The following is a 27219-nucleotide window of genomic DNA, read 5'->3' as shown; positions in this document are numbered from 1 at the left end:
GGACCTGAAAATAAACAGTATTTATCCTAAATATCCCAGTTCTGGCCAGGATGAATGCAATTCAATGAGCCTTTGCTAATGCAAACCAGACTTCTGCATGCTCATGGGATGCTGTCATTAATCCTTCGAGGACATAAATGTACAGCTGGCTCAGTTTACTGCCAGCATCTTTTTTTTAATGACCCTCCAGATGTATGACGTTTAATGTACTCATGCCCTACTTCAAGGAATTTGCAATCAAAAATGCAGGTGCAGCATGTTAAATCCTACCTTTGGCTGTTGTTACCACTACAGTATAGAGAAGGTCACTCACAGAGGATTATTGGAGTCTCTCTCAGTTACTGAACAACATGGCACACTACAGAGCAGCAAACGATCGCATAATGAAAGACTGTGGCGAGTCCCTTCAAGAAATAAGTACAATCATGATCATTTTAAGACCCATAATTGATGGTTTGGAGGGGAAGGGTCTTTACTGATAGATTTCAGGCTTAAGGATACAATGGTCTTGTACTTTGCAAATATTCTATTGATTTTTTTCCTCCCCATTAAGTTGTTTGAAGTATCTGTAGAAAACAAAATCAAGAAAAAAAATCTACGTTCACTACAAAGACCTACTACTGTTTGGAGGGGGTTTTTGGTGTTTTTTTTTTGTTTTTTTGTTTTTTTGTTTTTTTTTTTTTAAGTCTATCATCTCAGATGAAACAGCACCTTTAGATTCTGTGTGAGATATATTGACAAACTCCAGTCTGTTCAATAGTTGTAGTTCAAGCAGAACGAAGGCCATCAGGATTAATTGGGGGACCAAGCTGAAAGAAGGCCAGAAACACGGCAGCGTATCAGTTCTGCCTCCACTCTCATTCCTATGGGACTATTTCAGACCTACAAAGCCTTTCTCACTTGCTCTAGTGGAAACTGTTAAAAGTATAATATGCCATGCCTGAAATGTTACCATGAAATTCTGGTTTGTAGCTAGTATAGCTTTAACAATTATAACAGCAGCATTGACAGCCGGGTAGCGTCGATAAAAGGGGTTTTGTTTTAGGTGCTTCTGGATTGTGAGGATTTTGAATTTTTATTTCATACATCTCTTGGAACATAATGTTACTAATTACTAAAAGCCTGGCAGTAAAACTCAGAAAGACATTCTGCTTTCATTTTTTACCTATTTCTGTGTTAGAAATGAGAACAGAATATATCATCCCTAACATTCTCAAATACAGACAACATACCGTGAAGGCCAAATCCATCTTCCTCCTGAAGTTTGGCTTTATTAAATACAGAAAGTGACAGTAAAATTAGACTCAAATTTCTTCTTAAGGATTTACAAATTTAAGGGTTTCTTCCTCAAAAATTGTCATCCCACCTGCTATATCCCCATTTTCTAATGAGCTGCTTCCACACACCTGAACCTACATCAGCTACTAAGCTTCCTAATGGAGTCAGCAGTCAACTGGAACGTTCTCCTGGTCTAACTATACTTCATTTTAAGGTGGCGAGTTACTAACTTCCCCACTCCTGTGCAGCACTCGCAGTAAAAGTTAAAACAATTTCTCCATGACATGTGGAACTTTATGGAAGTTTCAAGATGGATCAGAAAGGAACTTCAGCGTGACATTCCTAGAATGTTTTCATTAAGAAGTATTTCTGCACGTGAAATTTTGTCAAATTTTATCCTAAGTTGTCTTCCTTCTTCTAATACATAAATCTCAGGATTTGAAACTGTATTGTAGAATGTCAAAAAGCCAAGGAAAAAGATGAAGTCTCCTGTTGGATGCAAGAGGAACAGATAAACGTTAGAAAGTTTGGGACCTTATCCAAGGCTGAGGCAGATGAGAAGTTTTCCAAAATAGTTGCCCAGGGCAAAACAGTGGAAATAGAAAATACTCTGTAAAAACCTGGTTGCAGAGGTTTAAATATTAGTCACCTACTGTGAACTAAAATGAAAGCGTAAATACATTCTTATAAATACCTGAGGTTTTTAATTCTACTATAGCCCTATGATGTTAAATTTAATCCTTGTGTTTACCATAAGATAATACAACTGGTATCACCTACTGCTTCAAACAACTGCATTTATTTTAAGTCTTCCTCCTAGTGCTACGTTACAGAGAACTTCTGAGAACTGCTTCCTGTTTTTCATACAGATTTCCCTCTTTTCCTGTGGAAATCTATTGAGGAAACCCTATGAAAACAAAAGGAAGTATCTGTTTCTAAATACCTTTAAGATTGTCCAAAAGAATCGTCTTTGACCACTGTGGGGCTCCTGTTGAGGGCAGGGGCTGCACGTGATGGGAGCAGCGCTGTGTCCTGGGGGTAACTGTGAGCCCAAAGACAAGCTGCATCCAGCTCAGCATGGAGAGGAGTCCTTAATTAGAATAATTTAGAGTCATGTTGATCGGGAAAACATGAATCCCAGTTGCCCAACCTTCCTATGCGGTATTTTCCTAGTAACAACTTCCATCTGCCCCCACCTCCTTCACCTCATTTATTTTTTCTCCTACTTGAGAGGAGCCGTAGGGCTGCATTGCAGTCTGTGATGTCCACGTATGAGCAGCCGTTATGCATGGAGTAGGACACAGCAGCACTGAACCCACGTGTGATTAAAGACCTTACCTATATAATGTACCTTTTTTATAACCTAATGTTAGTGAGTTCTGTAATATCTCAAATGTAGAACAGCCAAAACAGAATCACTCTGAGAAGTGGTCTTTGCATCACTTCAGTTACCTTTAAGGTAGCTCTGATTTACTTTAGACATCTACAGTTCTAGGCTGTGGAGCTAGAAAATTCAAAACAAAAGCAGAAAGTGTACTTAATGTTTTTCAACATAATTTAGTGCGTGTTTCTGGTTTCTGACAGCCTGCTAGGCTCCACAGAATCTGGATTAAATTTACTGCCCAAGTACTGCAGTCCTGCTGGACGGCTGAGCGTTTCAAAGAGAAACTGAGCCGCAGGCATTGTTGAAGGATGGAAGTTGGTTTGGTTTCAATTTTTCATATCCTTGTTAAATAATCTATATGCAATTTCCAGGGCAGTAACTACTTGCTTAATCAAGTTTTCTGCTTGTTCAGTTAAAATGTAGTTGAAAAGATGCAGGGCAGGGGCCATGGCAGGGATGGCATGAGAGTTATTATAAGTTGCTAATAAAATCTACCTGCTCCTTTGTCCTGCAAAAAGAATTTACATTATAGTTGTAAACTATATGTATGTTAAACTTACATTATAGTTCTTTTCAAGGGCTCCTGTCAGGATTTCATTGTACCATTGTCCTAATTAATAGGGAACACACCTCACCCTGGGCAGTTCCAAAGGGTCTATGTACATGCAATTTTAGAACACTACCCCAGCGGTACAGTATCAGGGCTGGATAAATGACAACACTGGGTTTTACTCTTCCTAATAGAGACCGTTACTGATCTTGGTTTTATCCCAGTAATATCTACTCATTTCAAACTGGTTAGGTCACAATTCAGTGACACAACATACACTTATAGTAAGATACAGCACTTCCATCCCACACCAACAGTCCTATAGTATAAAAAACCACACCCATATTTTATAAAAATACATGCATGTGGAGAGGGTATCAGAAAACTGGCCTTAATAGTGCAAAAACATCTCAAGAAATGGGAAACCATCAAGACCTGGCTGATAATCCATGAGTATCAAGCAACACTGCCCACTGCCAGGAATTCAGCTAATGCTAATACGACCGTGATTACATTTTCAGTTTCTGTCTTTGCTGGCCTGTGTGTGCCCAAGTTACACTTCTTAGATGTCTTTTAATGTACACTTATTCCCATAGTCTAGTGGCTTAAGTGTTTTAGCCTATAGTACCTTGAAATACTGTATTTTGTTTACTGGAAGTCATCTGCAAAACCTGGAGTTTTTATATATATCCCTATATTAACTTATGTCCTACATTTATGACGTGGTTTTTCAGAAAGAGAGAGAAACAAGTTAGTAATCACCTTCTTCCTCCAGGAAATATTTGTAGTAATTTATGTTGACTTTCTACAAACCTTCAGTGATCAATATGGCCACCCTGCAAATTCCAGGTGATTCTACTTGATACAAGAGGGTGCTTTTTCCAGGGCAGTACCAGAGATTGCCTAAGCCCCATGTGAAACTCAATTTTGTTATTGAACATCATGGAAATTAATACAGTATAATGCTATTACAGAAGCTGAAAATGGCTTATAAAGCAAAAGCTTGAGGAAAGCTGTTAAATGAACTTGCATAAAACCTAACCTGAACTTGGATCAAGTCAATTATTTGAAGATGGTAAGACTGAAATCTTTTACTTCGTAAAAGTTTGGGGAGGTGTGTAACTTTATATAAGGATTGCAACTGATGCAGTGAAACTAAAATGCAGTTAAACTGGTTTTATGTCTATGAGACTGCAAATTTGTTGAAAATTATGCACCTGCTTAAGTGCTCTGCTGTAGGAGGAAAGATACTCTGTAAAGTTTAAACTTAGATGAAGTTTAAGTAACTTTGGTGATAAATCCAATGCAAACCTGTTTGGTCTGAGGTTCATCATATAAAGAAACTGGAGGTACTGGTGAGAGAAGCAGAGGTTCCCCCGTGGAGAAAGCAGATGAGGCAGAATGCTAAAAATACAGCGTCAGGACTCAGTTCTTCCCTGCGGGGAGCAGCTACTTATGGTTACGTTACATTTCTGTCACTTGCTTTTCTACCTCCAAATAATGCTTCTTATTCAACTATATTACCAACAAAAGACTCAATAAAAGCTGCTCTATTTGCTGTCGAAATATATCTAAGGCCCTAATAAATGCAGGAATACTCAGCAATCTTTTCTGATCTCTCTGAACTGGCAAATAATGTGTGAACATTTCAGAAGGAAAGTGATTAATTTGGGATTACCGTAAAGGCAGTGTTATTTTTTGCAAGTCACCTCCCAGCACAATAAAGGCTTCAAGAAAGCAAAGGATGGACTGCTTTCAAGAAACTTAAAACTACTTCAAAAAAGCATCAGAGTAGCAGGCACAGAGCTTAAATATGAAGGAGCTTGCAGAATTCTACAGTATCTAACAGAGAAATAACTCTCTCTAAAGACCCAAGGATGTTTTTACAAACATCAGCGAAACAGAAAACACAACAGTATGAGGTAATTGTTATTCTTGTTTCCTGATACAGGATCCGAGGAACATGGAAGCTGCAACTTCCCCACGTTCACAGCAGATGGTTGTTGGCAGTGACACTTCAGGTCCCACAGTAGCTACAAGTCCCCTTTGCGCTCTGGGCTCAGCAGCGGCCACAGGACAGGTCTCCTGTGTAGAGAACCTGGGAACTTGCAGGGACCACCCGACCAGACAGCTCTTTCTGCAACTGTCCTGTGAGAGCTTCAGAAAAATCTCTCAGGACAAAACAATGGTTGCAGCCCCTCCTGTTAAGATACATTAATGTCATATTTTCCCAAAGGCTTAGGAAGAGCTGGTCAGAAATAACCTGCAGCCAGTTTGAGGCATGATGTTGCTGTTAAGTGAGCCGCCTCCCTTTTCTATCACTCCAAATCCATTAGCCTCTACATCTATGAAGCTCTGAGATAAGTCCTAAAGGAATTTACATGCCAGTAAATAGGCACTTTCAGAGTTTATACCACATTCAGTAATATCTAAAAGTTTTACATACATCAAAAAGAACCAAAAACCAGCGTTTTGTCAGACATTTTAAGCTCTAAGGGTTGAATTCAGTAGGATCTCCCCACCCTGCTGATAAGTATTCCTTGACTCTCTTTAAGAAGAACACTTCTCTTTATCTAGGAGACATTAAAAGGATGACTGGGCATTTGATCTTTACTGCCATACACTCTAGCACACAGGAGATAACAAAAGGATTCCTTGGGCTTAAATAGCACAGGTCTACGTGAAGGAATACGTGAGGGGGTTAGTTTGTTGTACCAGCAATAGCAGAAGGAAATTATCTGCAGGAACACAGCTCTGCTGCTGCTCTTTATCTGGCTCATATGCCTTTTATCAATTGTCTTGGTCACAGCTATCAGTTTTAGAATTTCATAGTATTTCAGTTATTAGTGTTTGGTTGTAGGCCTTCAAGCGTCTTTCTGTAAGATACAAGTCAGGATACCAGGAGAGAGAGAATTCTAAAAATGAAAGTTTGGAAGGAAAAATCAGACTTAAGGACAGGAAGGACAAACAGACTTAAAAGAATATACACACAACTCACGCATAGGTAGTTGGGGGTGGGTGGGTATTTGTTTTCACATTCCTTATGGACTAGGCCAAAAGGAGACCTCAAAAAATATCTAGAGAGGTTTTGCCAATGGGCCTGTCTGCCTGACTAGAAGGAAAGAGGGCTGGAAATCTTGAGTAACAACATGTTCTGACATGAGCTTCAGTCTCATTTCAGCCCCACGCTGCCCAATGAGCTGGAGAAGTAAACTGTTGGCACCGCTTGTCTGAAATGGACTTGCAAGGTATTGCCAATACAGAGTCTTCAGCAAACTCCAGGCAGAAGGCTCTATGTCCTGTCCTGGATTGCGATGTTGACCTGAGGAAGGGCACCCAGAAGATGTAAAGTCTCCTGTGGAAAGCAATCTGGGTCAGAGGCAAGCATTGCAGTGGCAACCAGCAGGCTGGACCCTGACCACTGCGCAATGCCATCCATCCCTCTCTCCTGCTGCAGCTGGCAAAGAGCCTTTATGTCAAACAGCTCATGGTGCGAGGACCAACAGAAGTCAACTTAACTCACCTACACATCACCAGCTACTCCCAATTACTGCTGCACCCACGTGGCCTGTTAGGAAGGTCCACCAAGGTTGTGTTTGCCTCTCCGGCCTGAAAAGGTTTAGCCATATTGGTGTAGCGGGGAAATGCTGTTATTTAACCAACCAGTCAGTGGGTCAGTAAAATACTGAATAAAGCCCTTCTGGTCCTTCAGCCATCCCTCAGTATCTCAAGACAAACAGCTGTGCTGCTTGGCATTATAGTGGGGTCCAGCACCAGTCTCAAGTCACATACACTCTGTTGAGTCTTGTGGGCTTGTGGAATAATTCTGACATTGCCAGCTTAACACAAACTTCAGTTATACTAAATTAAAATAATTTCTTCAATATGGAAGGAAGGAAGACTCAAGAGCAGAACCGTGTATAAGAAGAAGGAATAATGGATCTATGATTTCCATGACTAGGAAGAAAGTTGAATCCAGGTTTTTTACTCGGACTTCCAAAAAAATTTGTGCAAGCTTTAGCGAATAGCTTTTGTACTAATACTTCAATTGAGAACAAGTGATGCTTACATTTTTCTAGCCTTATTTAGGTCTGCATTGTGTGCATCAAAACTCTAGACTTTCAGTGCAAGTAACTGAATTTCTAGCTAGCAGGGTGTGGCAATAGAGTTCTTTATTCCAGTGGAACATCTGGAAATCATTTCCTTTATTTTGTCACAAAAGAATTCATTAAGAGGCAGGAATATCTGAATGACATAATTCCAAAGTGATGTATGTTTCTCCTGGATAATGCAGTGACTATTAACCATAAAATACTCCACACAGAACAAAAAGCAGTCTAATTCATCAAGGATATACTCAAGAATTACTGCCGTGCAATGTAATCCCTTGCTAGATACAGGATTTATAAAAGCACTGTAATTACCTCATCTGTTTAGCCTAATTATCAAATGTTATCTTCCACAGAGCAGCCAAATGAGTAACAGTTTATTAATAATGGTAAACTAAAGTTTCAAGGCCAAAAAAGGTTAAGGAAAAACCCAAACAGTGGGACTTGGAGATCTTGAGCTACATTTCAGAGCTGCAAGGAGAGCATTCTGCAAGTCACAGAATGAAACCTGCCCATGCAGTTTTAATTAGTCATTTATTTGTAATAAATTTATGTATGTATGTATGAGTGTGTGTATCCATGCATAAAAGCACCTATTTTGTAGGTAGGTGGGTCTTGCTTAATGCACCAATATTTATCTTAAATGTAAATGTGGCCCTAACTATTACATTGAAAATGAATGATTAGTTGCTTTAACGACGACACTATCCATTCTGTTCCTGTGTCTCACCTTGACTTGCTATTTAGAGCTTCTGCAGCAGATGAGAAAGGAACCTCCTGGCAGAAGCTTCCTCCTCTCTAAAGTTGTTGTCCGTCCACAGAAATCATTAATCCCCTGCCTTGAGTGAGGCAAACATCCCATAGGAAAACCAGACCGCGATTTTACAAACAACTATATTGTAACACGCGCACTCCAGGGGTTAAGGCAACCTCCTGACATCTTGTAAGTTGAGAACCTTAAAAAAACCAAATACACTCCAAACACAAGGATTTGTATCAGGTAGCATCATCATGACATCTGTGTTTTCTGCTGAGAGGGTCAGATTCTCTACATTCTCTACATAGATTTCTGCTCTGAGTTAACTGAGCAACTGGCAGCACAGTAAATTATCATCCTCCATGTGGACTTGCACGGGGGGAGGGAGGAGAAACTAATTTGTGGACGGTTTTCCCAAACATTTACTGATAGGAGAGTAATGGCAAGACTTCAAGAACTTGGATAGTATCCCAAATTTTTTTCACAGAATGTGTTCGGCCCTTAAGCACTTTTTTTCTGCATATTTCGTCTTCTGTCCCTTTATCTCTACCCAATTCCATCTCCTCTCTCCATGTTCAAGTCTGCTGTTACTGTAATTCCCATTCTCACTTTAACCACTGTCCCTATTCAGGGTGTAATTCAATCGCAGTAAAACCCAGGTCTCTCCACCCACTCACTCCTGTCACAGCCTGCATTTTGCCATCCCTTGAAAGATGCAACTCTTAGGACTGTGCACTGATCCAAATCATAAATTTCTCTCCAAAAATGAGAGGGATGAGATTTTTTTTTTTTTCATAAATCCAGTTCATATCAGCACATCACTCACGCAACAAGAGTGTACAGGATCAGGTATGAGAATATGCAGAATGGGAGCAAGGTGTTAAAGGAGATAGATGGTAAGAAAGAGGGAGTTTTTCTTTCAAATTTATTTGGAACTACTCCTTCAGGCCTAAAAAGCAACTCTGGTGTTTCCTATTTGTCAAAGCCACGGCTCCCTGTGCTATTGCCCTTGCCAGGGAGAGCACTGAGAGGGAAAAAGGGAATATCTTCCTGACCCTATTCTCAGTTGTCAGTGCCAGCTTGCCCAGCATAAACTCAGCTTCACAATTCTTGTGAATTTTATTTTATTTTATATATTTGTTCATGGCAATGGACTGGAGCATGTTCAATACTTCAAAGCACTTAAAAACAGTCAGTGCTCCAGACAAAGGAGATGCAAGTGCTTTTAGAAATGCATTTACTTCTGTTATTCTTGCTTACCTGAAGCCTAAAATATCAGCCTAAGAAACATTTAGATTGTGGGAAATTCAACCCAAATGGCATGGGAAAGCAATATGCAATGGAAGATCTTTGCATCTAAATCTTTGAGAATCAAAAAATCCAGGAATACAAACATACCACCCAGGAAATACATTTTCTCAGATTTTAAGAAGTAGAGTAACAAGCAAACAGTTGACAAATGAACAAGAAAGATGTGTACCAAGGCTAGCTAATTTCTGAAAAACAATTTCCCCCAAACAGTCTGAGCTTCCAGAAGTTGCTCTTTGGAATGGGACAGTGTGGACAACAAAAGGCACCTCTCTATTCTGTAATTTCACTATGTCTGCACAAAGGTTGGTGTCGTCTCAAAAATGCTTGAAATCATCCTAAGGAGAGCGCTGTAGGACAAGGCGTAACTCTGCTGCCTGTGACAGTACCATTGCAAGATTTCCCTCTTTATATACAATGTGCAGAAAGAAGGAAAGATTCCACAAGAAAACACATTGCCATCAGCAATATGATACTTTTTTTTCCTAGAGGATGGTGATTTTGGCAAGAAAATAAAAATCATCCGATAACAGGAAACCTCCCAGAACTATAACAAGTATTATAGAGGCTCTTTAGCTACAAACTTCGACTGATTGCAGTATAAATCCGGGATATTTAGTCATCTTTATTATAGCTACTAACAATTCATACTTTAAAAATTTATATTTAATGCTTTACAGATCAGGCAATTTAAAACCCGAGATTAAGCAATTTAAAATCTGAATTGATCATAGAAAATTCATTCATACAATTTCTGTTGGAGAGGAGTTCAGAGCCTACAACACCAGCCAAAGACATGTATTCAGAAAACCTACAGACACTTAGCTCCATTGTGAAAACATATTTGATCTGAATGTTAAACGAAAAGTCAGAAATAAAAATATGCACACCTTCTCAAGTCTGTCATTCCCTGTAGGTGATAAGCCAAAACTGAAACCATTCTGAGTTCCCTTTGACAGTTTGGGCAAAATAGTACAAAAATAAAAGTCATACCTCATTTTGGTTAAAAAGCATAAGTCATACACTTTTAAAATAAATTATAGCTCAGTTTGATTCGCACAGGTGTTTGATCTGCTCCAAACATGTCTCTAAAAGAGACTAGTTAAAGGCTTATGAAGATGAAGCTAAGTAATTCCTCAGAGTTATTTTATTAGTCAAGAATTATTGAAGTTAAAGATTTGTTTAGTGCCAGAAGCAGGTGGGTTTTGTTGCAGTTAGAAGTTTCCATAACAATAACAGGAGCACCAATTAAAAGCCAATTAGTCATGGACATTACTTTAAGGTCCACTACTTTGCAAACTCTCCCCTCTTCAATTTTCCTTCTCTGGAGCTGCCCATTATCTTCAGCACAAAGGCCTGAAGATGCCTGTGGACCATTTGCCTGTCTCCATGGAAGCCCGGCCACTCTGCGCCCTTCACAAACGCTTCCCAGGCGTCTCCAGCGCTACTCTCCCCTCTGATCTTTGCCCTAAACAAATGTGCTGTTTATTCACTCTTCTTCTCATTTATGAAGACCCAGCTGATGCTGTATGAATACCAATGAGAAAAGAATTAAACCTATGTTTGGGAATAAGTGAAGATTCCTCCTTTTAGCATTTACCATGACAGCGAAAACACATCAGTTGGTCTCCTTCGTTATGCTGCTCTTTAAATCCTGAAACCTCTGCCACTTGAAAAAACAAGAGTGCAGATTTGGCATTAAAGAAAATAAAAAGCTCCCAGATAGAAAAAAAATGACCTAGTGGTTAAATCACATGATGAGAAATCAGGAGATCATGGTGTTTCATTGTTCTGGTACCCAAGAGCACCACAACTCCATTCATGCCTCCATCACCTCACTTGGGAAGGAGGATGAAATGCTGGGTACTTCAACAATAAACTAAGAAGCATGAAGCAACCCTAAGAAATTAAACCTTCTGTACTGACTGGTTACATCTGCTTTAAAGTCCAAAAAACAGAGAAAATCCAGTCAGAAATTTGCAATAGCCTCCAAGGTAAATGCAGGATCCTATAGCAATGGCAAAATTAAAAGAAGCCCGTTTCATCCAATAGACAGCAAATATTCATTAGTGTCCTTAATGCCATTCTTCTAGTTCTGTTCAAGATTTCCAACGAGACCCTTCTTCAATCCTTCTCATGTTTAGTTTCTAGTTGTAGTTTAAAGGAACAGTAAATTTGCCCTTGCAGCTCCATGGGCAGTATTAGCAGCCCATTTGCCCCCCCGCCCCCCCCAGTTTTTGTACGGCCCAAAAGATCTCTAGCTCTTCCTCCTCATCTTTGGCAACAAAGTTGGCAAGTTATCATCTTATATTGATTTTGGATGACAGCTGTGTTTGTACATCCCTCCTTTGGTACTCTATGGCACAGGACATTCCCCCTCCCTTCACTTTGTCACTAGGCTGCTGGTCCTGTCCTTCCCTGGTCACTACTGTGGATAAACCAGTGCCCGGCATCACATTGTACTGGAGTCTTGGCAAGACGTACCAAACCAACAAATTTCCAGTTTTTTTATTTCCAACAGATCCTTGACATTATATGTTGGCTGATCAAATATTAAAAATAAAAATCTCTTGGTGTTTTATTTAACTTGTGTATATACTCATGCTGCTGCTTGCTTTTTTCTTCATTTTTCTCTGGCTTGGATGCGCTCTGAAATTCCAGCCTGTCTGGCCACATGTTCCTTCATGCACACTTAAATCTGCTCCTTTCCTAAACACCTTGAAATAATTTCCATGTTATAGAAAACAAGGCTGTATCTTAATCTGTGCTGCCTTTTCATTTAGGGTGTAAGGTACGCTATCTTTGCTATATTTCTTCTGTTGGAGAAACTAAGGCACCATGGGATTTGATGCAAATGATAGAGCCTGTGCCAGCACCAAGATTTAAACTGTGGAGCACCTGGGTCTGAAAACCCTTGCTCAAAACTTAATTTCTTTCTAGTTTCCCAGATGAACATCTCTAGGGAAGACAAATATGTCTGTCTTTATGCAATACATTGGGCAGAAAGACCTAACAAAACTTATATGGCTCCTTTCACTTCTCCACACTAAGAGAGAGCTGATGAAGTCCTCTCCAGAAAATTACTAGAGAATAATCAGAGTTTGTACTTTGTATTTCATCAACTAATAATAAGTTCCCTTACAAGAACTACAGAGAAGCAAGAGCCATTATTTAGGTCTGTTTTGAATCTCATCTTAAGCGGAGGAAATCTGCTGTTTTAAGTCCTGAATGTTATAGGAAGGATTGTTTTTTTTTCCACCAAACTTCTTAACATTTCTCAGACTGCAAGCTCAATTGAAGCCAGGCTGCCAGATGCAAGAAGTTAATCCCACCAGCAGATCTTCCATGAAACATCACAGCATTTACCCACTTGTGCTAGAAAAGGTTTTCACGATACTTGAATAGTCTCAATGCTTTAGGGGTTAAAAATCTTAACCAACTTGGAGACTACGGTGAATATTCACTGAAATGTCAACATCTCTGTATTCTGTGAACTAACTAGAGGAATCTCTGAAATCCAAACAGATGTAAACTATACTGCAGCTCAAAACTAAGAGAACAATCTGCACAATGCCAGCTACAGTCCTCAAGAGATTGTAAAGGATTCTTACCGAGTACCAGACCACCAAATATTTTGGTCTTAAAATGAAGGAAATTAGCACATTTCAGAAAAAGAAAACATAATATTCCTGTGAAGCGCTACTGTATTCCTCAGTAATTGCCCAGAACGGTGAAGCTTTGTGATGCTTCCAGAAGCTCCCATTTTGAATGCCCAAGCTTAACAGTGTTTGCTATTTGTGCACTACTTCATAATTATTTTTTCCAGAACTAATGAAGGTAAATGACTAGCCAGGCTCCATTCTGGAGCCTGCTATTTCCCTTGACTTTACAGGAAATCCAATTGTTGCTAAGCTAAACACCACCATCAATTGTAAATGAAATATGTCCTTAGTTTTTCTGCAGTCAGCTCTACTCAGGGGTAAAAAAGTGCTGGTTCCTCAGCATGTGTTACCTCAGCTTCTGTCCCCACAGGTATTTTGAAATACTGACTGTTGCTGTTAAATTCACCACCTTATTTATTTAGTATATTTTCACAAGCAACAAGGGAACCAATATCGGAGTGGTTCATCAGGAACTGAGAGCAGCTGCGTTAGATTAAACAAAAGCTCTCTGCGATACTTATCTCTAACTTGGCATCAGCTTTTCTATTACTACAGCTACAGTCCCGTTTCTAGCAGTGGATGGATCTACGGACAGGAAGTTATTTAGGAGATTTGTACAAAAACATGTTATACAACTTGGTTCAGCAGAACCAATTCGCTAAGTGTTTTAACTCACTTTTTGTTGATGAACATTTAATGCGTTAAGTACAAGGAATATTCAATATTCACCAGACCAAAACTAATCTTAGGGGGAATTTGGAGGGAACTTAATTTACTAGAAGACTCCTGAATTTGGTTTGCTTTCTTCTGCATAGAGATTCTTTGTGAACTACATGACAGCTCCTGCTGGGAAAACTATAACCACATTATTATAGGGCCTACATTGGAAAATACCCTGATGTGACCATTGAAAGTAAACAGTTTTCTAAATAGTAAAAGAGGAAGCAATGGAAATGTACAATATTACATTACACAACATACACAAGCTTGTAACGGACTGGACTTGGCATTCATTTAGCTGCGGTACCTGAGAGGTAGCTTATTTGTACCTCGGAGAACATTTGATATAAACCTTACATGTGCAGATTGATATGCCAAATTTCCATTTATCCAACATAACTATGCATTTCTTACTACATTATAAGTCTAATTTCTTAAATTCTTCATAGCTCTGATTTCAGTAACATTTTGTGGAATTAAGTTACATATTATGTATATTGTGTGAAAAAACAAGACTCCCAAATTAAATTCAGTATTATGTGTAGCCTTTCAATTTCATGGACTCTACAATTTTGCATGTAAATAGGACTGTCTGGATTAATTTCCTTTGTCAACTATATTGCATACTTCCATTGTATTTCCTCTAAAATAGTGACACTGCCTTTCAGTACATCCCTATGAAACGGCAGGTAGCAGAGCCAAACTGACCCAACCCAAATGTATTCCAATAGAGAATAGTAGCTCCAATGGAATCAATACAACTGTCAGTTCACATTCTACCCCCATTCTTTCCAAAATGTAATATTTTATTACATTGTTAGAAAATAAATCTATGTTATTAGATTCGTTAGATTTTGTTTCGTGTGCAGTATAAGCTTCCATTTTACTACGAAGAATGACATGTGCTGTGTTACACGTCCGGGTCTTTTCTTAAAAGAGTAAGAACATTTTCAACTCAACTCCATGTAAATATACTCTGGATTTTTCCTCCAACATGTGTTACCCTGAGTTTCCTTGAAGGTATTCCCCCAGTCCTGTCCATTTAGGTAACTAAGTTCCTCAGTCTGAGCAATCACTGTCCTTCATTGAATTAAATTACTTTTTTTCAAAATATATTTTGTTGGCAAGTTTCGGGACTTGTATTCATCAGCTTACATTATTTGATCTGTGTATCATCCCTTGAAAGGGATTCCCTTTAAAACACACAGATGTAATATTCTCTCCATTCCGCTCAGAAAAATACACCATTTCAAATGAGATAGTCAGCAATTCAGAAGCCCATTGCTGAGATACTTCTTACCTATAACTTGCTGGTTTTCAGATGTGTCACTCATATGTATCACCCTTTTTGACTTTTCAGCCTCTGACACTGCTTCGTCTCCAGCATTGGGAAGACTTAGATCAAAACTGCCTGACATTTCTAAGTCTGAGCACCAGTTTCCAGTACCAGCACGTACCAGGACTTGCAACCTGAGCTATGGTGTTCTGGTGCCCATGGTAAAAATGAAACGGGCACTGTCGTATCACCATCAGTGGAGAAGGGAGAGGTTATGGCCAGAGTAGACCAATTCCATATGTAGTTCCTAGATGTCTGTGACCTGAACTAAAAATTGCAAGTAATATTTAGTTCTAATTACCTAAAGAACAGCTGAATTCTACCTTCCTTTGGTTCTTAGTGAAGCAACCAAACGCAGCCCTCAGGCATTCAATTTTACAGGGGCTGAAGGTAGATACCCCTGTTGTTCTATAGCAAGTCTGAGCAATTTCACTCCAAGTCACTCATGTTCTACGCTGTGCGCATTCACCTCGGTTTGTCAGCTTTCCTACAAGTCCGCTTTACTTTATCCTTCTTTTCCAGGTCGGAAATCATGAGATTTCCGCTCCCCTCCAGCAGCAGCCCAGCGCAGAAAGCAGGAGCAGCCGTACCAGAGGGAAGATACTGCCTGGCCGTTGTGCAAGATCGACACTCTCCCACTGGTGGAGCTGGGATTTCTGAGAACGGTATCAAACCCACCACCCAACTACTTTATTTCCTCACTGATTTGTAAGATCCTCAACAGAAAAACTAATACAGATATTAAAGCACCAAAGCTACAAACAAATCCTAACGAATACTGAAATCCTAGACCTACACAAAAGGTAATATCCCAGCTTTCTACTTCTCACTCCCCACAGAATTTTATGTTTGATGAAAGACTGAACAAGTCACAGCTATAATTTAAAACTGCTTTTTTTCCCTATGATTCACCTCACAAAACCATTTTTCTGGCTTAAAAATATGAAGTTTTCAGTTTTTTGTAAATGAAACTCAGAACTTCAGCTAAAATAATTTCCAAGGAAACCATTTGCAGTTAATATTCTGTCCAGTCATGCTCTTTGAAAGCATCCCAGCCCCTTCGGTAACTCTGAAAGCACCCAACCTGTTTAGTGCATGTAGCACTAACTACTGCCACAGCACTGCACACTTGTGATTTCTCATGTGACTGCAGGAAGTATTCTTTAAAGTCTAAAATCGCTGGGTTTGCCAAGGCTGGCTCTCCTCAGTGACCTTGACCAGGCTTCTGTAGAGATGACAGCTACAAGGGCTCTCAAAGACACAGCAGTTTGGGGAGGGGGCTCATCATTTAGCTGCTGTAATGCTGAGACACATTTATGCTAGGTTTATGAAGGAGACAGCAAATGCAAAGTCTGGTAAGTTGGACTTACCTTCAGTGATTTTTATATAAATATTTTTTTAACACATCTAGTTCAAAGAAGACAAAACCACCTGAAATTAACTGTAAGTACCAAGGCATCTTTACTGCAGGCTAGAGAGCTGTACGTACTGACAAAAAAAATTAGATTTTAGGTATGTATTGAATAGAGCTGGCAGCTGCTCAACAATACTAAAAATAATGACATGTAAATACAATTAACATCATAGCATGTTCTCCATGTGGTTCCACTTACAAAATAAACCTACTTTTATCAAATCAGGTTCTTTGCCAGTTTAAAGACAGTTCCCATGTCTAACCTACATTACCCACATTTCAAGTACAAACAGCTCCTTAGCAAAGGCCTTAAAAACTAATAAATCGTAGGTTTATAGCTTTAAAAATGTGAAAAAAAGTGTTCCGTCAAATAAAAAGGATTAGTCAGGTGGAAAAGAAAAATAACTCAGAAAGTTGAATGAATAAAAAAGTTGTGTGAGCATCTGGGATAAACCAAGATATGCGAGCTAAATAAGTCTAGACACAAAATTATTTCTATTTTTCATACATACTGCAATAAATGTGAATTTCTTAGAGCAGAAAAGCACTTGCATCAATGGTATTTGGTAAGTTATTCTACATTAGCTAGTTTACAAATTAATGCCTAAACATCACAATAATAAAGTGCTCTATGATTCTACTGACAAAATATTTTTTTAAAATATTAGTTTAGTAGAAGAACTTTAATAAAATACTGGCTTAATGCTAGCAGAGATGTGTAAGAAGTCTTGCTTTTCCTCTCTGGTTTCCAGTCCTGCTAATCATAACCCATAAGGGGATGTAGAAGATTTCCTCCATTCTTACAAACCCAATCTGATTGTTCTGCTATTCCAGATGCTGCAACTGATTTACTGGATTAAACATACCAATTTGAAGCTCTTCAAAGAGTCCACAGTGTCAGGCGATCAGTTCTCATCGCTGCCACAGCAGTTGTAAACTCTGATTGTTATCCCTTTGAACTCCTATGGCAAGAAAATAAATAACAGAAAAAGTTCACTACAGATTGAAAATAGAAAGTTGGGTTTGGGGCTTTTTTTGTTTGGCAGTGCCAGCCTCACAGGAAGCGCTTCAAATAAGTTAGCTTGTACAGTGTAAGGATTGCCATGAAAATGCACACATTCTCTAATTAAAGAGCAATGCTGTACGCAACTAAGCTTTGTTCCTTCTTCGGCAATAAATAACTGAACACGATAACCTATAAATTAGGCACATTTAATGCTACTGGAATGAAAATTGCAATAACGAACATATGCCGAGCATCAACCAAAAGAAAAACACAAAAAAACAGGCTATTTTTCCTTTGCTGCTGCAAAGAGACCAGCAGGAGGGAGGATGGTGCGGTGGTGGATGGAACACGACCGCCCTCTGAAGGGGACCCTGCCAACCAGCAGGTGCTTGTGTCCTTGAAGTGAGACAGAGAATTATCTCCCTGAGACTCATCCCCCTGAGCCCCCCTTTCCTCTGCTGAAGGAGCTGAACACGCACAACACCTGCAACACTTCTTCAGGTCTGATAGGATTCAGGGTTTGAAGAAATAACAGCATTTGACTTGATCACTCTCTTAGAATTCATTAAACCTGTTTAATTGCCTGACAGTGATTAGGGTAAATAATTATAAAATTTAAAATCATGTTGACATTGGCTTAACCTGACATCAACTCAAAGTAAGTGTTCAGAATAAAGATGCGACCAGTGCGTTTCACGTACTCACTGTTTCTAACGACTCTCTAAGCTACAAGCATCATGATAATTCTTTAAGTCCCAGTAAATATTCCCCTACAATAAAAAGGAGTTAAATGCACTATTTTTTATAAGATTCAGCTATAAAAGTACTGAGATATTACTATAACAGTACATGTATGCTTATATGTATTGCAGACAGTTCATTTATAATTTATCTGGCATGTGAGGAGACATTACGTTTAAGTAAAAAAAGATATAACTAAACTTTAGATAGCTATACATCTAATATACATTTATACGTTAAAACTGCTGTTCCTACCAAACACTGTAAGGGAATGAATTAAAGACCATTTCTATCAAATTCCTGCACTCTATGTGTTCAACCAGTACAATGACTATGCAAAATAATCTTACACAGTACAATAGTTTCTCATTCCTCTTGAGAGGGGTATATTCCATTGTATACATGGACAGCAATAGCAATTGCCCCCCCAGTCGTACACTGGCCATTCACACTTATGTTAAAGCTACTTAAAGGAAATAAGAGAATTTAAGTGGAACAGCTACAAGTTACCTGCAAACGCCTGCTGAAGTATTCAAGACTCTTAAAATAACAACCTTTGCTGGGGCTGCCTTAGCTTTAAAGCCCTCTCTACGGCTGCTGAAGGACCCTGTGTTCTGTTTGACTGGGGTTTTTAAAATCTCCCTTCTTTCCTGCTCAGCCTCGGGAGTATAAAATGCCACAGCTGGAGCACATCAGGGCTGTTGATTAGTTCTAAGTGGTTGTTGGTTTCTCGAGCAGAGGATCAGCTGTTCCGCTCCGTGGAGGGCCAGGCTGCCTCCGATGAAGAGGACGAGAAGTGGGCAGGGGACCAGCCAGCCCAGGTGGAGCAAATGAAGAAAATCATGGCCAAGCTCCCTTGCTGCGGCAGAGGGTAGGTTTCTACAATCAATGCTATTTTTCCAGAGATTATTTTGTGACCTGAAGGCACTATGGCTTCAGTAAGAAGCAGCATCACTATGGAGCAAAATTAGTAGGACCTCATCCTTTACAGCACATGGGAAATAACACACTGGACTTACCCTCTTAATGGGTGTCAGCTGGGCACCCCTTTGTGATCTGTGCTGCTAGGAGTTTTGCAGGAAGACTGACTTTTACAAACATGGACCTTCATTGTGCGGTTTCACTGATTTTATTTTACTTTTTTTATGTCTATAGATGTGATGAAAAAGTGTGGAAAAAGCTGATGTCTTACTTGGAGAGCACCAACAGGGATGGCTATGACACAGCCCCTGTGGAGCTCACAGAGAGAGTCACGCAGCTCCCTGAGCAGCTGGAGCTTAAGGGGCACCAAGTGAAGAAGCTGGAAACAAACTTGGAAGAGGTAACAGGGGCCAAACAGTGTGAAAGAGTCAGTTACGGATCTTTGAGTAGCTCCATTTATATCCATATGCATTTATATTTTATTTTGGGCCATTCTGCTCTCTGTTGCTGATGTTTCTCTCTGTGCCGTTAGTTCGTCAACTCAAACATCTCAGCTCTGGATGTCCACAGATCCCAAGACACCCAGCTCCTCTGGGAGCACAGGGACTTTCCCAGAAATCCCTCCAGCTGGCTGAGATTCATAGATTCATAGATTGGTCCAGGCCGGAAGGGACCTCCAAAGGTCATCTAGTCTGACCTCCCCGCAGTCAGCAGGGACACCCCCAACTAGACCAGGTTGCCCAGGGCCTCGTCGAGCTTCACCTTGAATATCTCAAGGGAAGGGGCCTCAACCACCTCCCTGGGCAACCTGTTCCAGTGTTCCACCACCCTCATGGTAAAGAACTTTTTCCTAATATCCAATCTAAATCTCCCCTTCTCCAACTTAAAACCATTGCCCCTCATCCTGTCACTGCAGGCCTTTGTAAACAGACCCTCCCCAGCCTTCCTGTAGGCCCCCCTCAGGTACTGGAAGGCCGCTATGAGGTCTCCCCGGAGCCTCCTTTTCTCCAGGCTGAACAACCCCAGCCCCCTCAGCCTGTCCTCGTAGCAGAGGTGCTCCAACCCACTGATCATTTTCGTGGCCCTCCTCTGGACCCGCTCCATCAGGTCCATGTCCTTTCTATATTGAGGGCTCCAGACCTGCACACAGTATTCCAGGTGAGGTCTCACCAGAGCAAAGAATCACCTCTCTTACTTTTATTTAGCCAGCATTTATTTCTTGTGTGCAGTTATAGGTTGTTGGGGTTTTTTTAATGCTACAAAAGAGACAGACAAGTCATAAGTAATGGCTTTCAAAAAGGTGACTTATTGTAATCAACACAAAGCAAACTGGAAGACTGAGAAATGCTGTCTCTCATCTAACTTGCAAATAAATATATTGGCTTAATAAATAAACCACCAATGACGCTTTCTCTGATGACCTGACAAAACTACCTTATACATTGCTCTAGATACATCTATTTGGACCAGCTTCATGCTGGAAATTGGACAAATACCAACAAAGCTAAAAAGTAACAATCTCAGCAGGCAAGTGAAAAGCAACACTCTCAAATAGAGATTAAGAATTGCTTCAGTTTAAGAGTGTAAAATCAGGGGACAAAAGAGTTCTGAGATTTGTCGTGTCTAGAAAGTGCTGCTTTCCAACAACCTAATATTTAAAAATAGTTTCTACCGCAGACAGGGTGATGAAGGTGTCAGGATCTGGGAATAATAGATGGAGAAAACATGAGTGAATTCTAAAAATAAAGTGATAGGCTGCCAAGGGTAGTGTTGCAAATGCCAATGATTTTCCATAAAAGCTCACATACCAACTGCCAGCTTAATTAAAAAGACAATTAGTTTATGACCTGCCATACAGGGTCAAATGAAAAGTTCATCCTAATCTCATACGCCTGATGGCAAGCAGCAGCTGCTTAGAGACAAGCAATGAGAAACAGCACAGAGGGTCTTCCTCTTGGTATTACTTACCTGGCTCCCGGTACACGAGGGACAGACACATCTTGAACAGGATGTTGCACGGAGTATTGCGTTTAATGGCCAGTATCGGAGCTATTTACCATGAATTTACCTTTCCTTTCTTTAAAGCTAGTGACACTTTTGGTATCTCAGGGGCAAGGACTCCACATAGTGGTTAGAAAGGAACAGGTTTTCAGGATTTGTTTTTGTTAGCTTTAAATGTGCAGCCCAATCATCCACTGTCACTTCATTTTTATGCTTGGGAATCAGCAAATGGTCTTTCCTTCATAATTTTACAGACTTTTAGCACCAGAAATACTGTTCCAGTTATCACGATTCCCGGTCTCCCTCAGCTCCCCGGTATAGAAACCATTGCTTACTTCTGTTATTCTATTTTATTCTTCCATGTACTTTTCAAGCTCTATTACCCTTTTTGAATGAGAAGAACTGAAAATGTGCTTAGTATTCAAATGCCAGCCCTTCACGGCATAATCATAGTTTCTGGTTTGTCCCTAGTTCCTTTCCTAAGAGCTCCCTGCATGTATCCTTTTGATCTCTGCTGACCGCTGAGCTATTTTCAGGAGATTACAGCTCTTCTGCATCTCCTTCTTGAGTGGCAGCCATCCTCACTGCATACGTACAACATTGTGTATCTCTCCTACATGCCTTACTTTGTGTTACTGACACTGAATTTCATCTGATATTTATTGCCCGTAGCTATTCAACACCATGAACTCCAGCTGTACGGCCATGGCAGGGTCTGTGCTACTGCCCCATCGCAGTTACTTTTTGTTGTTGGGTTTTTTTTTGTGGTTTTTTTTTTTTAAGTCTTTGGAGATGAATCTTATCAAAAGCTTTTTGCAGATTCAAAATGCACTCTATTAACTGAATTAACATTATTCATATATATCATAGACCCTTTCAAAGAAATCTAACAGATTCCTCACTGTGTTTATCTATGTATTCACCAAGTCCCTTCTCCATCACAGTTCCTATCGCTCTGCATGACAGAATTTCTGATACTCTTGAGGTGATTTGCTGTTCCTCAGGTAATCCCTGTAGCTTCTCTTAAAAACTGGTGCTCCATCTGCCACCCTCCAGTCCTCTGGGGGTGAAATGATGTAAAAGATAACCTGCACAACACAGCTCAGCACTTCATTCTGCCCTTCTGGTACTTTTCTCCCCATTTTGAAAATTGTTCCTCAGGTTCATTCCTTGTGAAAATGGCTCTAATATGAGAACCTCCTTAACTTTTGTAGAAAATACAATAGAATGATTTTCTCTTACATTCCTTGAGGGATTTTGTGTTTTTTTACATATTAATTATTCATTGTCCTAGATGTATTTGTACACACTGCTCCAGAGCTCAGATCTTCCCAATGCCATTAACCCTCTTTTGTAAGAGGGCTGGATACCAGCAGCTGACTTATTCTCAAAACTGGTATTTAGCAAGGCAATATTTCTGTTTCACAGACAAGGCACAGCTCCAAAATCAGTCTCTGCCGAGGGACTTTGACAGAGCTAGAACCAAACCCCACTCCTCCAAGCCCTAAGACTTAACTACCAACCATCCCTCCTCGGTATCTAAGTTTCAAAACCAGGTTATGCTTAACCATCGTCATTATCTTACGGCAAATGTTAAGGTAAGAACAGATGCTAGATGCAACCAAGCTAGGGAAAACAATGGGGGAGAATGTGTTAATGGTACACTGAGCCACTGTCTCAAGCACAAATAGCCAAAAAACCAGCATACCCATACATATAAATGAAATAAAAGTATCGGGAAACTAGCATCCTGATATATGAGCAGGGCGCTGTTAAGGTACAGCTGCCATGGAAAGCAGTTGACTGGCTATAGCATAGGAAACACAAACAAAAAGGGCTTTGTAGGAGCAGTCAAACTGAAGAGGAAAAAGAGGCAGCAGCCACAGCAAATGCTGTGCCCAAGTATGACTAGTGGCACTCAGCTGAGCATATTGCCTCTGCGCTCTAGAAAAACTGAGCAGCTGGTCATGGCACGAGCCAGCTCCGGGGAACTCAAGTGACATGCATACTAAAGAGAAAAGCTTCTGTTTCTCCTGTTGGTGTTTGTACGGGAGACCCACTGCACGGCCGAGAGCCCGTCAGCAGCAGCCAGGGGAGGACAGAGGTGTCCCCGTGCAGCCTCCCGAGAAGGGCGGTTCTGCCAGCACGACTAAAGCAGCAGATCAGTGACATTAGAGGTGCAGGACCAGGATAGATGGGCACCCATTAGGAATTTCCATCAGCATCTGTCAAATTGCATATTGGGAAAGTCTATTTTACACTTAAAAATTATTACCTTTTTACCTCTCCGCTACTTGATACGTCACCGCTTCAGCTGTGCAGAGGACCCTAACTGCTTCATGTGTTCTAGTACGTAGCTGTGCCAGGTGGTATCTACAATGAGGAGCCAATCTGCAATATAATAAAGGAAACCACATGGTTAATTCATTGAAGACCTCCCACAGCCTCTAGAGCATTTGTTAGGTCTCAGTGGGACTGCTGCCACACTGGTCGTAACAAAGCTGGCTCTCCACACAGGAAAATGTTACTATATTCATCTAAAAGGGGGGTTGAGACAGGGCTGCTGAAATCATTGTCTGGCAGATGGAGCAGATGAAGTGATCCAAACTTCTGGAGCTGTTGTATCGCTCCAAGGAGCTGGAGCACCTCACCGGGCTCATGGAGAGCTAATGGAAAGGGCTGATTTCCATCTGATGGGGGAGTTAATGCCAACTAATACATACTATTAGCACTGTCAGAAACTAAAATGACCTTCTAGAAGGCACAGTGTGAATCAGGGGTTGTTTTCTTTTTTTCAGTCTGACACTTCTGTTTTAGGGAACTGAAATTCCTTCCCGTTTATTAAAATTCATTAGGATACAAATTTCCTCCAAAAAGAAATCTATTAAATAGTGTGCATATTAAGGCCTTCAGCTTTTCGAGTTCAACAGAGCCAGCAAATTTGGCATTTAGCCCACATGATTTGGTTCCTCAGTGTAATATTAATAAATAAATTTATATTGTGTTTGCAACAAGAAATTGCAAAAAATGGTAACATTTCAGAATGCTGGGCACAGTAATGACTGAGATATGTTTACTTTTATTAATAAACCCGAAATCTTGTCTGTAGTCTCAAAGGTCCAAAATTAATATTTAAGCAACATATTTTCCAGGGAACGCTTTTCGGGCTCTTTTTGGCAACTTGGCCACGTATCTGCAACAGGCCTGGGTCTGTGATTTACTTTTGCAAACGGTGTAGCAGCTTTGTAGTTCAAAAATATGTCACTTAGATTTTTGCACTGAAACAAAAGCAACATTTCATATCCTGAACATTTTAACACTGGGGGGTCTGAGCCAATGACAGGTCCTCAGCGGGCCAGGGCTGCAGAGACACCCCTGCCCAGGGTTTCTGTAGGGTTCCAAAGTCTTGTTGAAGCTGGACTTTTCTGTGCTTAGCTGTAAATCAGGGCTTCACCAAGCAGGCCCGCCAGTGTTTTGCAGAACCAGAATCTTAATTTTCATTTTCCTTAAGACACTTGGTTTTTTAAACCAAAGTAATTAGACGAAATTAGCTCTTTACCTTCTTGTTTCTCTGAATGTACCCATGATTTATATGTACGAGTTGCAAGACAAAAATATGACCGCATTGATGAGGGCACACAAATTAGTTATGCTTTATTGAGGACGACAGGAATGCAAAAGATTAGAAAACTGCAATAGTAATGCTTGTACGTAGAATTTCTGAATTATCTGCTTGCATCCAGTGTTGAATGAACTGCCATTATGTGCAGGAGCAAAGCATGCATTTCCTAGCAACTATTGATTCTGCACTTCATGTAATACGTTAAAGAAATGTACTTCCTTTCAAAATAACCTTCTGGAGTGAACTGACATTTACCAGATAGAGGGGGGAAATTAGCTTTGCAATTATTGGGCAAGAAAGCGAAAAGCTCCAGTGCTTTTAATTTCCCGTATCATTGTCCAGATGAAAGGCCCATTGCGAGGGGAACTGCAACAAAAGGTGGAGGAGGCGGAATTGCTGAAGATGGAGCTGCAGATGCTGGAGACTGAGAGAGTTAGGCTGTCGCTGGTGGAAGAGAAGCTCATGGATGTCTTACAGCTGCTTCAACAACTTCGAGACTTGGTATGGCAAGAAAGCAGTCCAGAGACTTAGACTGGTTTTGATACTGTCCCTTCCGAACTAAAAAGGATGTTCATATTCACTACGAAGTCCTTTACACCAGGAAACCTTTTGACATGTGTTTGCCCTGGGAACTGTCTGGTGACTGCAGAAAATTTTTAGACCTCTATGGCTGACTTTCTAAAAGAGGCCTGGAGATCTCCTTGGATCTAGATCTCCAAGCTTTCATTATCCTCTAAACAAAATTTTAGAGGAAACAAGGATAACAAAAATGAAAGAAAAGATTCTGTAAGATCATTTTTCCTTCTAGAAAAGGACTCTTTTTTAACTGCATCCTACAGTGGCACCGAGTCAGTATTAAAGGGATAAAACTCCTTCCTGAATACCAAAAAAGTATTTTTTTGTGAGAAGTTTCTCACCCAATTAATAATCTGAGCTCCCCGGTTCAAGAAGGACAGGGAACTGCTGGAGAGGGTACAGCAGAGGGCTACAAAGATGATTAGGGGACAAGAACATCTCTCTTATGAGGAAAGGCTGAGGGACTTGGGTCTTTTTAGTCTGGAAAAGAGAAGACTGAGGGGGAATCTAATCAATGCTTATAAATACTTAAAGGGTGGGTGTCAAGAGGATGGGGCTGGTCTTTCTTCAGTGGTGCCCAGTGACAGGGCAAGAGGAGATGGGCACAGACTTGAATATAAGAAGTTCCACCTAAACATGAGGAGGAACTTCTTTACTTTGAGGGTGGCAGAGCCCTGGAAGAGGCTGCCCAGGGAGGTGGTGGAGTCCCCATCTCTGGAGACATTCAAAACCCGCCTGGACACGTTCCTGTGCAGCCTGCTCTGGGACCCTGCTCTGGCAGGGGGTTGGACTGGATGATCACCAGAGGTCCCTTTCAACCCCGTATCATCCTGTGATTCTGTGACTTATAAAAGCTGATGTAGTAACACCCCAGAAATATGTGGCCAGTATGGCAGTTCAGTCCTTTAGAAAATAAGTTTAAATCTCCTGCTTGGAAATGATAATGGTAACAGCTGGCCATAAGACCGGTGAAGTGGATAACCTGCAGAGCACAGAGAATGTTGGGGGCCACACTGCACTGCCAGCAGCTAATTTCTTTGATAATGACTGAGGGTTCTCCTCAATTTCCAGCAAAGCTCTGCCTAATCTGTGTGAGATGAGAATGCTTTCTCAGATGATCACTTTACTTCGATTGAAGTACGCTCATGTTCTACTGATGACTCTAGGGAACAAGTACAGTATCTCATAATTTGGTAACATTTTAGCACTTGACATGGAAATTCTATTTTCATATTGCAAGACTGACACATGCATCAATAACAATCCAGTGGAGGCTTAAACTAGTAGAGACTATGACTGGCAACAAGCATAATAACCTCTTATGTCAAGACTTCAACATGTGGTTCACTGGTCAGTTGAGTTATTGCCAATCATTTCTGCTCAGGAGACAATCCATCACATGATGTGCCATATCTCAGTGATAACAGCACTTAAGGCTAATCCTTGCTGGAAACGTGCCACTGCATGCTGCCAGCTCCCTCAGCACCAATACAGGCAACGGTGCTGACAATGAACAAGATAATTTACAGCATTCCCAGCAGAGTTCAGTAAGGATCCCCTAAATCCCTGATGGGATACGCTTCATACAAAATGAAGCTTATTCATCAGAAATGTGGTTTTAGGTGTCAATCCCCCAGCATGTTCACATTCATGTTTTAAATACTCCAAGCATCTCATTTGCAACAGAATCTACTACAAAGCAATGACAAAGCGAAATGTTAGGACTATTACAAGCTCATGCTGTGTTGCAGAGGTCATGTGTAATCCCAGCCCACTGCAAACTGGTTTCCACTATGCCCCAGTTCCCACTGGATGACCAGCAGTAAGCAAGGCC

At 40.5% G+C, this 27219-nt stretch overlaps 1 protein-coding gene across 1 annotated transcript in view; it reads left to right on the top strand.

Annotated features, from left to right (window-relative positions):
* EFCC1 (EF-hand and coiled-coil domain containing 1) overlaps positions 1–27219 on the top strand; it is a 53815-nt gene that overhangs the window by 23699 nt on the left and 2897 nt on the right. The window contains exons 3-6 of the mRNA XM_074152422.1: positions 15627–15769; positions 19004–19136; positions 19421–19586; positions 25152–25310. Of these exons, the coding sequence (XP_074008523.1) occupies positions 15627–15769; positions 19004–19136; positions 19421–19586; positions 25152–25310 (601 nt within the window). The remainder of the gene's footprint in view (positions 1–15626; positions 15770–19003; positions 19137–19420; positions 19587–25151; positions 25311–27219) is intronic.

This window comes from Numenius arquata, chromosome 8 (assembly GCF_964106895.1).
Source record: "Numenius arquata chromosome 8, bNumArq3.hap1.1, whole genome shotgun sequence".
Taxonomy (NCBI): Eukaryota; Metazoa; Chordata; class Aves; order Charadriiformes; family Scolopacidae; genus Numenius; species Numenius arquata.
This window is presented reverse-complemented; position numbering and strand designations above follow the sequence as displayed.